The following is a 13,711-nucleotide window of genomic DNA, read 5'->3' on the forward strand; positions in this document are numbered from 1 at the left end:
CTCATTTTAAAGCCTAATATGCAAGTTATTGTCGTAAAACGTCTTTGAGAACCCGGGTCTTGCCCCAGGGAACAAGTATCAATGGAAAAAAAGTTTTAAAAACGGTCGTTTTTTCAGGAGCAGGGATTTTAATGATGCTTAAATAAATAAAAAAAAAATGAAAAATTCCTTTAAATATCGTACCTGCTGGGTGTCTATAGTATGCCTGTGAAGTGGCAGGTGTTTAGAACTGTCCCTGCACAAAATGAGATTACTATAAGAAAAAAGTAATTTAAAACTGCTTGCAGCTTTAATGTAATGTCTGGTCCCTGCAATATGGATGAAAATTATTGAGAAAAATAGCACAGATCTAGCTAAACTATACAGTGTATAAATATATTTACAACACCTGGGATGTATATATATCCTGTACACACTGTAACATTAACTGACTAGCCTGCCTGCCTGCTCTATCTACCTGCAGAAAATGACACTCTCTCTGTCCTCTCTTAACCACCGCAACACACTACACAAGGCTGACTTGCAGGCGGCCTTTCATAGTGTGGGGCGTGTACTAAACCCCCTGAGCCATAATTGGCCAAAGCCACCCTGGCTTTGGCCAATTATGGCTCTCCGTTTTTTGCAAGCTGTGATTGGCCAAGCATGCGGGTCATAGTGCATGCTTGGCCAATCATCAGCCAGCAATGCACTGCGATGCCGCAGTGAATTATGGTCTGTGAAACGTAACTCTAATTTGACGCGAACGGCCCAAATCGTTCGTAATTCGACGTCAATTCGACAATGTTCGAGTCGAACATGAGTTTGACTCGAATACGAAGCTCATCCCTAGTAAATAGATCTACAAATGACGCTCATTTCTTCCCCAACATACAGTGGGGTTGATTTACTAAAACCGGAGAGTGAAAAATCTGATGGTAGCTGTGCATGGTAGTCAAGCAGCTTCTTACTTCAGCTTGTTCAATTACATTTTGACAAAAAAAAAAAACTGGAAGCTGATTGGTTTCTATGCAGAGCTGCGCCAGATTTTCCACTCCAGTTTTAGTAAATAAACATGACACATGACTCTAGTTTTGCTAAAAATTAAACTAAGCAAAAAAATAATTAGCTCTATAACTTGTGCTACATTACGTAACAGTGAATGCAATAAGCAGTATGCTTGTAGCTATAGGTAGTGCAGTGTTTCCTCACCCCTGTTAATGTAATATGGCTTAACAAAATAAATCCTTAAATTACAATTACAAAACACCTGACAGTATAAAAAGTAACCTAATAAATAGATAGGAACATTATTGATAAAAAATAATCCAATTTAGAAACAGTGCATACGCTGATATGTTTAATATAAGGGAATGTAAATGTATATACATGTCTACATACATACTCCTTCCATTAACTAGCTTTGTAATGATACAGTAAAACATGCAGATTCAAGTATCAAGGTAGCATCTATGATCAGGGGTCATTCCACCCTTGGATCAGGCTTCAGGCTCCAAATCCTTCTCTGTGTCAGTAGGAGTGGACGCTTTCTCCAGAAGTCTTGATGAGGTTGGTCTTGGAAGAGAATATTCAGCCTGCACAAAAACAAAGTAAAAGGTTTAAAGCTGAAAACTAGGCAGATATAAAAAGCACAGATTAATGAAAGTGTGTAATCATGAACCACAGAATGCTGGTAGGAGGAGAAAGCAGAGCAAGAGATGAGCTTGTCACTGTGATGCTACCCCTTTCACTGTTTAGTCACAGGTTGGGGCAGGTCAAGGATAACCTGGGCTCAGAGAAAATAGATTGAATGACACATGCCATCAGGCTGAGGATATTTAACAGACAAAAAAAACTACCCAGGGGGTGGAAATCTCTGGACTGAAAGTGAATATTGCAGCAAAATCTGGTTTTGTTATACAACGTATTTTAATAGGTTGTTAATTTGTATCTGATTATTTTTGGCTTGGTTGCTTTAAATAAGGGGTCTCCAAACTATGGCCCTCCAGTTGTTCAGAAACTACAATTCCCATCATACCAAGTCATGTCTGTGAATGTCAGAGTTTTACGATGCCTCATGGGACATGTAGTTCCGCAACTGCTGGAGGGCTGAAGTTTGAAGATCACTGCTTTAAATACTGCTGTCATTTACCATTTTTTTTATTTCATTTTTTTTTCATAAATATTATACCGTTATTGAAAGCTGGAACAACCACACCTATTTGAGAAACAATCAATATGATATGCCTTTGCTAGACAAAATGGCTTTATTCAGTAATGACCACAGTTTTTGTGCTCGTGCTATCTCAACTAAAGGAAAGGGTCATGTGACGGGAGGGCCCATTGAACCAAGAATTCATTGAAGGGGTTTCAGCTCCCCATGCACCTCCTATGTCTAAGCCACCCTGTGTCCATTAGAGGCACAGGGTGAATAAGAAAAATGATGGACATCTGTTTAATGGACAATGAGAAGGTGGTTACTTAAATATAACAGTAATATTTATCCACAATATCTCCCAGGATATATATAAAGAGCTGATTACAGGCCTCTAGAACTGGGTAGGAGTCGGACAGTCTACTCCTACTACAGTTTGTTGCCTACTAAGCTGAGCAGGGGGGAGGTCACTGTTTGTATTGTTAATTGTAATTAGTGTAGCACCTGGCTACTTTCATAGCCAGTGCTGCTGTAAATTTAGAGGGTGGTCAGAGAGTTAGTTGCCTCTGACCGTGTTAATTTGGCCAAATTTAGGGCCTCTGTTCCAGCTTTGGCTGTACTGTGTGTGTACACTGTCGTTGTCTGGGGAGTTGGTCCCACCCCAGACTGACAGGTGGCAGCAGTAGAGTCAAGATAGTGTGGATATTTCTCCTAGGCAGCCAATCAGGAGGGTTGATCGCCTCACTGAGCATGCTGGGGAGGGGTATTTAGCGGACCCCATGTGGTTCGGGGTCGTCTTTGAGAATCGGCCCGAGAATATCTCCACCTTTGAGAAGGTCAGTGGCAGAGACTTTGCTAAAGTTCCGAGATGACACTCTCGCTGCTAGTCCGGTGAGAGCGGCCTATCCAGATGCACAATACTCTGGCTAGAGTGGGGACGCAAGTTGTCGTTGGAAGCAGGACTGTTTCCGAAACCCAGTTGCATGCCTGAATCCATTACCTACCACTTCTTCTATCTTCTCACCTACTACTACTTTTACAATTGTTACCCCGTTGGGTAATAAAGCACAGAAAAAAATACCTACAGTGTGGACATTGACTTTCTTACAGCTCTCATCCAGTACCCTAGACGGCGGAGAAATAGAGGTAACATGCCACCCACCCAAATCAAACCAGCAGCTCCTTCGGGGGTAGTGCTACATTAGCTTCTGTTATTGTGAGAAGGTTTTCTGTGTTCATATTTATGATAATGTTGATTGTATCTTCTAAGCTAAAAGACGGCAAGTCTGTCCTGAAAGGTCATGCCTCTGAGTCACCTAGGCTGTCTAAATGATTAGTAATTAGCTCATGTTAATTAGGTTTCTGGTTACAATTTGTATTGTCATCCTTGTGTATATATTTGTGTGAGATCTCAAATAAAGGAGGCTATTTCTGATGTACTCCAAGACTGGTGCTGTCTGGTCCTTGGGGGTTACTATAGCCAGATCCATTGGTCTCCTGTCTCAGGACTTAGGAAGCGATATACTGACGGAAGCACTCAAGCGGAGTGTTGGACTTTCCGTCACAGGTCGCTTGTCCAATCTTTCCCTTCAGCAAAGATTAGGTGACTAACATCCTAAATGTGTAGGCAGCACTGAAGGGATGAAGGGATTCCAAAGTACCATCCTCTCCGGGGAAAGTCTGACATACTAATATTTTTTATCCATCCTAGAAGGACCGCACAGGTTTATTTCAATATTTGTGAACACAGACCCACATTAGGAGTACATGTACAGTATACAACTCAATTAAAAAATACACACTCATACTCATGATGAGCTCCAACACTGTATAGTACAGACATATACTGTATAGTGTGATCAAAGTATCTCAGTTTGCTCTACCTTTGCTGTTTCACATATTTGTGATTTATTTACAAATGTGCCCTGTTAGTGTACTATTTATTTTTTTGTTTCAGTGAAGAAGTACATATGCTAAATACTATCAAAGCAGGTTTTTGGCTTCTTCTGGAAACAGAATATATATTTGTAGGTTTCCATTTACAAGACAAGGTTACAGGTGATGAAACAGCATGATTAAAATGGGTTCTTGCTGTTGTTGTGGATTTGCCGGCTTCAGGGATGAGATAGTGAAAGAGGGAGAGAGGAAGAGAGGGAAGATCAACAAGGTTGTATTATCTGTATCCAGTGATACAGAAAACAAGTGTAATGTGATGCATGATAATGCTTGCTAGATTTAGTCCAAAGTACACATGCTTGTTAGAGCACAGAATATGTATTAGAGAAGGAAAGAAGAGAAGGTAGTCAGTGCTAATATTTTTAGGCTTCATGTCCACTGACGTTTTAAAAAACGGGCTGTAAAGCTAGTACAGACGGCAGGAAAAAAGCGGCGTTTTTTCTGCGATTTTTTCCGCGTTTTGCTTTGAATTCAATGCAAGTTTTGCCGCGCTAGTTTTCAGCCGCTCTTTTCTTTCTCTATTCAAAATCAATGGTTGCCTATAGGATATTGATTTGAATAGAGGTCGCACCAGAAGTCTGATCAAGATGATCCGACTTTCGGGGCAACTCGTGTGTGGAGAATCTTGAAGGGGAACCCCCGCGGAAATTAAAAATTTGCGTCAGGTTCCCCCCAGGATGATACCAAGCCCTTCGGTCTGGTATGGATCTTAAGGGGAATCCCCCACACCAAAAAAAAACGGCATGGGGGTTCCCCCAGGATCCATACCAGACCCTTATCCGAGCACGCAGCCCGGCAGTTTAGAAAGGGGGGTGAGCGAGTGCCCCCGCTCCTACACCGTACCAGGCCACATGCCCTCAACATGGGGGGGTTGGTGCTTTGGGGCAAGGGGGATCCCGGCCCCCCCACCCTATGTGAATGAGTATGGGGTACATCGTACCCCTACCCATTCACCTGGTGGAATAAAAATATCAATAAAAAAACACTACACAGGTTTAAAGTAGTTTATTATGCAGCTCCGGGGGTGTTCTTCTGACTTCTCTGCTCTTCGGGGGTCTTCTTCTGACTTCGGGAGTCTTCTCTGCTCTCCTTCTGCTCTCCGCGCTCCCCGGTTCTTCTCCCGCTCTCCAGTGCCTTCTTCGGGGCTGGCCGCCGCTTTCTTCTTCAGCTCTTTTACTAGCGGCGGCCAGCCCGGGTCTTCTGCGTCGCCTTCTGCCTTCTTCCATCTTCTTTTTCTTCCGATGTTGCCATGACGCTCCCTCCCGCTGTAATGCCGGGTGTGCGATGCGCAATGATTTATATACACCTCTTATGACGTCACAGTCCCAGCATGCTTCGGGTGGTGACGACATAACACCGTCCCCTTATGTCGTCACCACCCGAAGCATGCTGGGACTGTGATGTCATAAGAGGCCTATATAAATTGCCGTGCACCGCACACCCGGCATTACAGCGCGAGGGAGCATCGAGTCAACATCGAAGAAGAGAAGAAAAGAAGAGAAGAAGGCGACGCAGAAGACCGGGCCCCCGCTGGTGAAAGAGCTGAAAGAAGACAGCGGTGGTGCTCGAAAGAAGGGAAAAAGAACCGGAGAGCGGGAGAAGAGAGCGGAGAAGTCGGAAGAACCCCGGAGTCGGAAGAAGACCCCTGGAAGTCGGAAGAAGACCCCCCGAAGTCGGAAGAAGGGAGAAGGCTTTACACAGCGTTAAGACCCTATTCACACCTGAGCAGTTTGTAGCTTGAAGCCTGAAGCTACAAAACGCTGGAGGGGGAAAAAAATCTATTATTCTCTATGGAGATGGTTGACATCTCCACTCCAAAACGCCTGAAGCCAGAAGCTCCAAAACGCCTGAAGCTCAAACAAGTTCTGGGACTTTTTTTGAGGCAGATTTGGGCGTTCTTCTGTTTTTTACATTGGTGACCTTTTGATCTGTACAAAATCGTGGCAAAACACGGTAAAATACGCTGCAAAAATCGTGGCAAAATCGCGGTAAAATTGCGCGACTTTCTGCCTAAAAAGGCTATACTCAGGTGTGAATGGGGCCTCGTTAAATCACGTTTTCCAGCATCTGACGTCTTTACAGCTCTAACGCTGGAGCTTCAGAACGCACTAGTCCTGGTTTTTTTTTTGCAGCTTAAAAACGGCTCAGCCATTTACAGCTCAAAAACGTCATGGTGGGCATGAGGCCATAGGCTAACATGGAGAGCCGTTTTTAAGCTGCAAAAAACGCTCAGAAAAGTGGCTGTAAAAACGTCCGTGGGCATGAGGCCTTACAGTTAATAAAAGGTATCTAACCACAAACAATGAACTTCTTTTTTTTTTTTTTGCTTCATTAGCCTGTTAAATATACCATTGAAAACTTTATGCTATATACATTCAATGCAAAAAAAGCACATAATTCCTATCAGAAACCCAGTGAGCTGATAACTTCCTGTGTTCCCTGCTGACCAATCAGCACTGTTCTCTGCTGTCTTTGTGAACTACAGAACAACTACAGAACATGCTACATTATGGAGATGAGAAGAGTGATAAAGACCCATTCACATATTACTCTTGCTGGCAGCCATGTACACAGTGTGTATGAACAGTTACAACCAGCAAGCGACGCAACCAGATTTGTACCCAGCAAAAAATCAAAGCTGGAACCACTGTTTACTTGTAACCACTCCAAATGGTTATATGTGCTTAGGGATGCTGACAGGCATTGACTCTCTTCTGTCTAGCCATGCATCTTTAGGCACAAAGAAACCTACAAAACTTGCCAAATGTTCCCAGTTTCTGAACAGATAGAATATGCAGGCTCTCATGACTGGGTCACTCCTGGAGGGATTTTCCCTATGCCACAAATCTTTGCAGAACCCTATTGGAAAAAAGAGTTTGCAAAAAAGTAGGCTATTCATGTGGTTGATCCTGATGTCTATGTCCTAAGAAAACATTTTACTGTACCTACTAAAGAAGTTCCTTCTTTCAAAGATTCTGGTGACAGCAGAAAGCTCTCTTTAATCGGGAAGGCCCAGCTCTGTCAGCTGCAGCTAATTGGACTGGGACAACGAATAACCAACATGGAAACAAAAGGGAAAAGACAAGCGCAACCTCCATAGTATAGTAAACAAGGTGGACAATATTTATTATTGATTAAAAACACGCACAAAAGGGAAGCTTGTGCAAAGCGGTAAAAGTCAAAGCTGCTTCCTCTGGAGCCCAGAGCCGCTGTGGAATTCCTCTGCTTTGGCTGTGAGCAGGGGGAGAAGATCACAGTCAGCAGGGAGCCACTTCTGCAACGAGACAACCTGACCAGGTACGGCAGCCGAAGCCTGGATGGAGAGGATGCCTGACACTGCTGGGAGTGCACTAGGAGATAGGGACGCATTTCAAAGCATGTCGCTTCTTCTTCAGCCTTAACCATATAACCAACATGAACCTGTTACAGAGCAATTACAATTGACTTCTGTACTGCTTTTTTGTGTAGATGCCCTAGAGCAGTGCTGGCGAACCTTGGCACCCCAGATGTTTTGAAACTACATTTCCCATGATTCTCAGCTACACTGCAGAGTGCATGAACATCATGGGAAATGTACTTCCAAAACATCTGGGGTGCCAAGGTTTGCCATCACTGCCCTAGAGCAGTGGTCATCAACCCTGTCCTCAGGGCCCACTAACAGGCCAGGTTTGCAAGATAACTGCTTAGTGATTGCAGCATTCTAGTCTGCATCTCCCCAAGAACTATTATAAAAAAAGGGAAATATAGAATGATTAAATAGAAAGAGAGAAAATATAAGGGACAATTTTTTTTTTTTTTTTTTGGGATGGGAGGATGAATGAGATTGTATGATAGTGAGTAAATGGAGGATATATGATGTAGGAAACTTTCTTTTAAAAGGCAATGCGATTTATGAACATTGAATAAGAATGGGTATATTGAATAGAAATAGATGTATAATGTGATAGGATCTTGTTTTAATGTACCGTATTTATCGGCATATAACACACACTTTTTCCCCCTGAAAACAGGGGGGAAAATCACCGGTGCGTGTTATACGCTGATAGCGTACCGTGGACTGGGAGGGGAACGAGCGCTGCCGAGAGCCGGCGGAATTCACTAAGCCGTCATCTCCTGTTTACTCTCATTTGACTGTAACGTCACACACACAGTCCCACTTCCGCCACCGGCATTGGACCAGTGTTCTATCAATCACAGGAGCTGGTCCAATGCCGATGGCGGAGGCGGGACTGTGTATGTGACTGCCGACGCGACCGAGAGCTGAGTGAACAGGAGATGACGGCTCAGTGTTTCCCTCACTGCACGAGAGATGGTGAGGCTGCAAATGGGCACATAGGCTGTATTTAGACTGAAGATGGGCGCATAGGCTGCATTTAGGCTGGAGATGGGCACATAGGCTGCATTTAGGCTGGAGATGGGCACATAGGCTGCATTTAGGCTGAAGATGGGTGCATAGGCTGCATTTAGGCTGGAGATGGGCACATAGGCTGCATTTAGGCTGAAGATGAGTGCATAGGCTGCATTTAGGCTGGAGATGGGCACATAAGCTGCATTTAGGCTGAAGATGAGTGCATAGGCTGCATTTAGGCTGGAGATGGGCACATAGGCTGCATTTAGGCTGTAGATGGGCACAGATTAGGCTGCATTGAGGCTGCAGATGGACACCGACCATAAAATAAAAAAAATAAAACGTTTTTTTCTTGAAACTTCCCTCTTAAATTGGGGTGCGTGTTATACGCCGGCGCGTGTTATACGCCGATTAATACGGTATATTTTTTATATGAGAAAAAGATCAATAAAAATTAATTGAAAACACTTAAGAACTATTTTCATTCCACTGTCAGCATGGAAATTTAAGGTGTTTCTCATGTTAGGATCCCCCCCCCCATTTTGTTTTCTCTGCCCTGTAGAAACAACTTTTTGAACCCATCAGGGATATTCCCTTGGAGATTCTTGTCAGCAAAGTAGCCTTTTTGGTAGTCATCACATCGATCAGATCTGTATCTGAACTGAGGGCTCTTTCCTGTAAAGAGCCTTTCCTCAAGCCTCGCAACAACAAAGCTTAATTATGCCCGTGACCATCATTTCTTCCAAAAGGTGGTTGGTTTCAGTATTCCATCTCAATTAGGACATTGTCCTGCCATGCTTGTGCCCTGCTCTTAACCACTTGACAACTGGGCACTTAAACACCCTTAATAACCAGACCAATTTTCACCTTTCGGTGCTCTCACATTTTGAATGACAATAACTCAGTCATACAACACTGTAACCAAATGAAATTTTTGTCCTTTTTTTCCCACAAATAGAGCTTTCTTTTGGTGGTATTTGATCACCTCTGCGGTTTTTATTTTTTCCGCTATAAATGAAAAAAGAAAGAAAATTTTGTAAAAAAAATGAATTTTTCTTCATTTCTATTATAACATTTTGCAAAAAAGTAATTTTTTTCATAAATTTGGCCTAAAATGTATACTGCTACATATCTTTGGTAAAAAAAAAAAAAATGGGTTATTATTTAGTCTGGGTGAAAGTTATAGGGTCTACAAGCTATGGTACCAATTACTGAAAATTGATCAATTTGATCACACCCGATGTACTGACAGCCTCTCTCATTTCTTGAGACCCTAACATGCCAGAAAAGTACAAATACCCCCCAAATGACCCCTTTTTGGAAAGAAGACATTCCAAGGTATTTAGAAAGAGGCATGGTGAGTTTTTAGAAGTTGTAATTTTTTCCCACAATTCTTTGCAAAATCAAGATTTTTTTTTTTTTTTTTTTTTCACAAAATGTTCATATTCGCCGGTTATTTCTCACACACAGCATATGCATAACACTAATTACACCCCAAAACACATTCTGCTATTCCTCCCGAGTATGCCGATACCAAATGTGTGAGACTTTTACACAGCGTGGCCACATACAGAGGCCCGACATGCAGGGAGCACCATCAGGCGTTCTGGAACACCCAGACCAATTCTGACATTCCTCTCCTACATGGAAAAATCACCATTTATTTGCTAGAAAATTACATAGAACCCCAAAACATTATATATGCTTTTTTAGCAAAAACCCTAGAGAATACAATGGCGGTCGTTGCAACTTTTTATCGCGCACGTTATTTTCGCAGCAATTGTTCGAATGCGTTTTTTTGGAAATAAAACGGTTTTGTGCTTTTAAAAAAAAACAAAACATTAAAGTTAGCCCAATGTTTTTGCATAATGTGAAAGATGAAGTTACGCCGAGTCAAAAGATACCCAACATGTCACCCTTCAATATTGCACACGCTTGTGGAATGGCGCCAAACTTCGCTACTTAAAAATCCCCATAGGCGACGCTTTAAATATTTTTACTGGTTACATCTTTTTAGTTGGAGAAGAGCTCTAGAGCCAAAAGTATTGCTCTTGCTCCAACGTTCGCAGCGATACCTCACATGTGTGGTTTGAACACCGTTTTCATATGTGGGCGGGACTTACGCGTGCAGTCGCTTCTGTATACGAGCACGCAGGAACAGGGGCGCTTTAAAAAAAAAAAATATTTTTATTGTTCATTTCACTTTATTTATTTTAGTTTGATACGTTTTTCCCCAAAAATAAATGTTTTGATCACTTTTATTCCTATTACAAGGAATGTAAACATCCCTTGTAATAGGAATATAGCATGACAGGTCCTCTTTACAGTGAGATGTGGGGTCAATAAGACCCCACATCTCACCTCTAGGCTGGGAAGCCTGATAAAAAAAAACAAAAAAAAAAAAACGATCGTGGTTTCGATCGTAGCGGTGAGTCAGAAGAGGCACCGGAGGGAGAAGGGAGGGGAGACGTCCCCTTTCGCCTCCCGTAAGAACAATCAAGAGGCGGAACATGATTGTTCTTATGGTGTAGGGAATCGCCGGCTGAAAAAAATTATATCTGAATGATGCCTGTAGCTGCAGGCATCATTCAGATATCCCTGCACAAAGTCAAGGACGTCATGACGGCCGGCGGGCGGGAAGTGGTTAAAACGCATTTTTTTCCCAGAGTATTTTCTGGGTACTGCAGAGTATTGGCCGGGGTATTGCAGAGTATTGGCCGGGGTATTGCAGAGTATTGGCCGGGGTATTGCAGAGTATTGGCCGGGGTATTGCAGAGTATTGGTGTTGGGGTATTGCAGAGTATTGGTGTTGGGGTATTGCAGAGTATTGGTGCGGGGGTATTGCAGAGTATTGGTGCGGGGGTATTGCAGAGTATTGGTGCGGGGGTATTGCAGAGTATTGGTGCGGGGGTATTGCAGAGTATTGGTGCGGGGGTATTGCAGAGTATTGGTGCGGGGGTATTGGTGCGGGGGTATTGCAGAGTATTGTGCGGGGGTATTGCAGAGTATTGTGCGGGGGTATTGCAGAGTATTGTGCGGGGGTATTGCAGAGTATTGTGCAGGGGTATTGCAGAGTATTGTGCGGGGGTATTGCAGAGTATTGGTGCGGGGGTATTGCAGAGTATTGGTGCGGGGGTATTGCAGAGTATTGGTGCGGGGGTATTGCAGAGTATTGGTGCGGGGGTATTGCAGAGTAATTGCGCAGAGTAATTGTGCAGGGGTATTGCAGAGTATTGCCGGGGAGTAATGCAGAGTATTGCCGGGAGTAATGCAGAGTATTGCCGGGGAGTAATGCAGAGTATTGCCGGGGAGTAATGCAGAGTATTGCCGGGGAGTAATGCAGAGTATTGCCGGGGAGTAATGCAGAGTATTGCGCAGGGGAGTAATGCAGAGTATTGCGCAGGGGAGTAATGCAGAGTATTGCGCAGGGGAGTAATGCAGAGTATTGCGCAGGGGAGTAATGCAGAGTATTGCGCAGGGGAGTAATGCAGAGTATTGCGCAGGGGGGTATGCAGAGTATTTCGCAGGGGGGTATGCAGAGTATTTCGCAGGGGAGGTATGCAGAGTATTGCGCAGGGGGGTATGCAGAGTATTGCGCAGGGGAGGTATGCAGAGTATTGCGCAGGGGGGTATGCAGAGTATTGCGCAGGGGGGTATGCAGAGTATTGCGCAGGGGGGTATGCAGAGTATTGCGCAGGGGGGTATGCAGAGTATTGCGCAGGGGGGTATGCAGAGTATTGCGCAGGGGGTATGCAGAGTATTGCGCAGGGGGGTATGCAGAGTATTGCCGGGGTTATGCAGAGTATTGCGCAGGGGGGGTATTGCAGAGTATATTGCACAGTATTGCAGAGTGTATTGCACAGTATTGCAGGGGGTTTCAGGGATGGCTGAGCAGGGATGGATGGATCTGTGACTGCAATAGTCACAGATCCATCCACAGCGCTGCTGACACCCGCGCTCCCCCCTCTCACACTGTACCGCTCGGTACAGAGAGAGGAGGGAGGAACCGGCGTCATCAAAAGACGCCGGTTTGTTTACATGTGATCGCTCCGTCATTGGACGGAGCGATCACATGGTAAACGGCCGCTATCAGCGGCCGTTTACCGCGATTCGTGATCGGCCGGGTCCTCTGGACCCGGCGGTCATGGATGTTCCTGTGTGCGCGCCCCAGGGGACGCGCGGGAGAGAGACTCTGGGAGGACGTACATTGACGCCCTCCTAGAGTTAACCACCCGCCCTGTAGACGTATATTGTCTATGGGGCGGTTACCAAGTGGTTAAGCATCCAAATGCATTCTCTTTACATTGCCTGGATAATTCAGAGCCATTAGAGTGTACTGAAAAGCTACTGCTTCCATTAGACCAGAGGTGTCAAACACAAGGCCCGCCATTTCATGTGGCCCTCGCACCTCTCCTGCAGCCCTCCTCCAGACCCTGTACTTTCTTCTTTCAAGCAGTGCATCCATCTTCTCAGCAGCAGCATAAGATAAGGGGGGGTGCACTGTGATGTAAGGGAGGGTGGGGGACTCAACTTCTGATTGTGGTTTGGCTCTTGACATCTAATGTAAGGGGAGGGAATGCGCTGGACATCTAATCTTACAGAAACAACCGGCCCTTCTGAGGGCAATAATAATGCTGATGCGGCCCACAATGAAATTGAGTTTGACACCCCTGCATTAGACAAACAGATTCCCTGTTTTTCTTTTCTCTGAACCTCACAAGGGGCACCCTGCTCCATAATCCTGGTGGATTGGGAACTTGATTGCAAGAGCTTATGCTCTTAAATAACAACCTCCTCCTGTGCTGTGGCGCATCTACTCCACCAGCTCTGTAAGAGTACCTGTTGCTCATCTGTATAAGGCCAACACCTGGTCTTCTGTTCATACTTTCTCAAAGTTTTACCAGGTAGATATCCAATTGTTGCCTTTGTTGTTTTTGGGCCTGTTAACATAGTTTGGTTTGCTTGGGGACATCCCATGGTGTCACTTTAAGATACAAGCCTATTGTCCATGGTGTATGCATATGTTGCCCGTGTCCTGTACTGTACTCCAAGATGTGGAATGTACAATAAAAAATGTATCTTTTCTTTAACATTAGTACAAACTTGCTTTAATAATCTATTTATATAAAATATGGTCACAGCACAACATATACTGCAGGATATTTTTCCACGTCAATGAAGGCCTAGAATGAAAAAAGAAATGATCCCTTATATTGATTCAAATCAACAATGAACACTGGCCTTGCTAACACAATTTACTATTATTTTTACAGTGC

The 13,711-nt window shown here is 44.1% G+C and overlaps 1 protein-coding gene across 5 annotated transcripts in view; it reads right to left on the minus strand.

Moving 5' to 3' along the window:
* Window positions 1-1,322: 1,322 nt before the first annotated feature.
* Window positions 1,323-13,711, minus strand: part of DCDC2 (doublecortin domain containing 2) — a 254,672-nt gene continuing 242,283 nt past the window's right edge. For all 5 annotated transcript variants that reach the window (XM_040353796.1, XM_040353799.1, XM_040353798.1 and 2 more), the window contains one exon: window positions 1,323-1,571. In XM_040353796.1, the coding sequence (XP_040209730.1) occupies window positions 1,476-1,571 (96 nt within the window). In that variant the 3' untranslated portion in view covers window positions 1,323-1,475. The remainder of the gene's footprint in view (window positions 1,572-13,711) is intronic.

The sequence above is a fragment of the Rana temporaria genome, chromosome 5 (genome assembly GCF_905171775.1).
Source record: "Rana temporaria chromosome 5, aRanTem1.1, whole genome shotgun sequence".
NCBI lineage: Eukaryota > Metazoa > Chordata > Amphibia > Anura > Ranidae > Rana > Rana temporaria.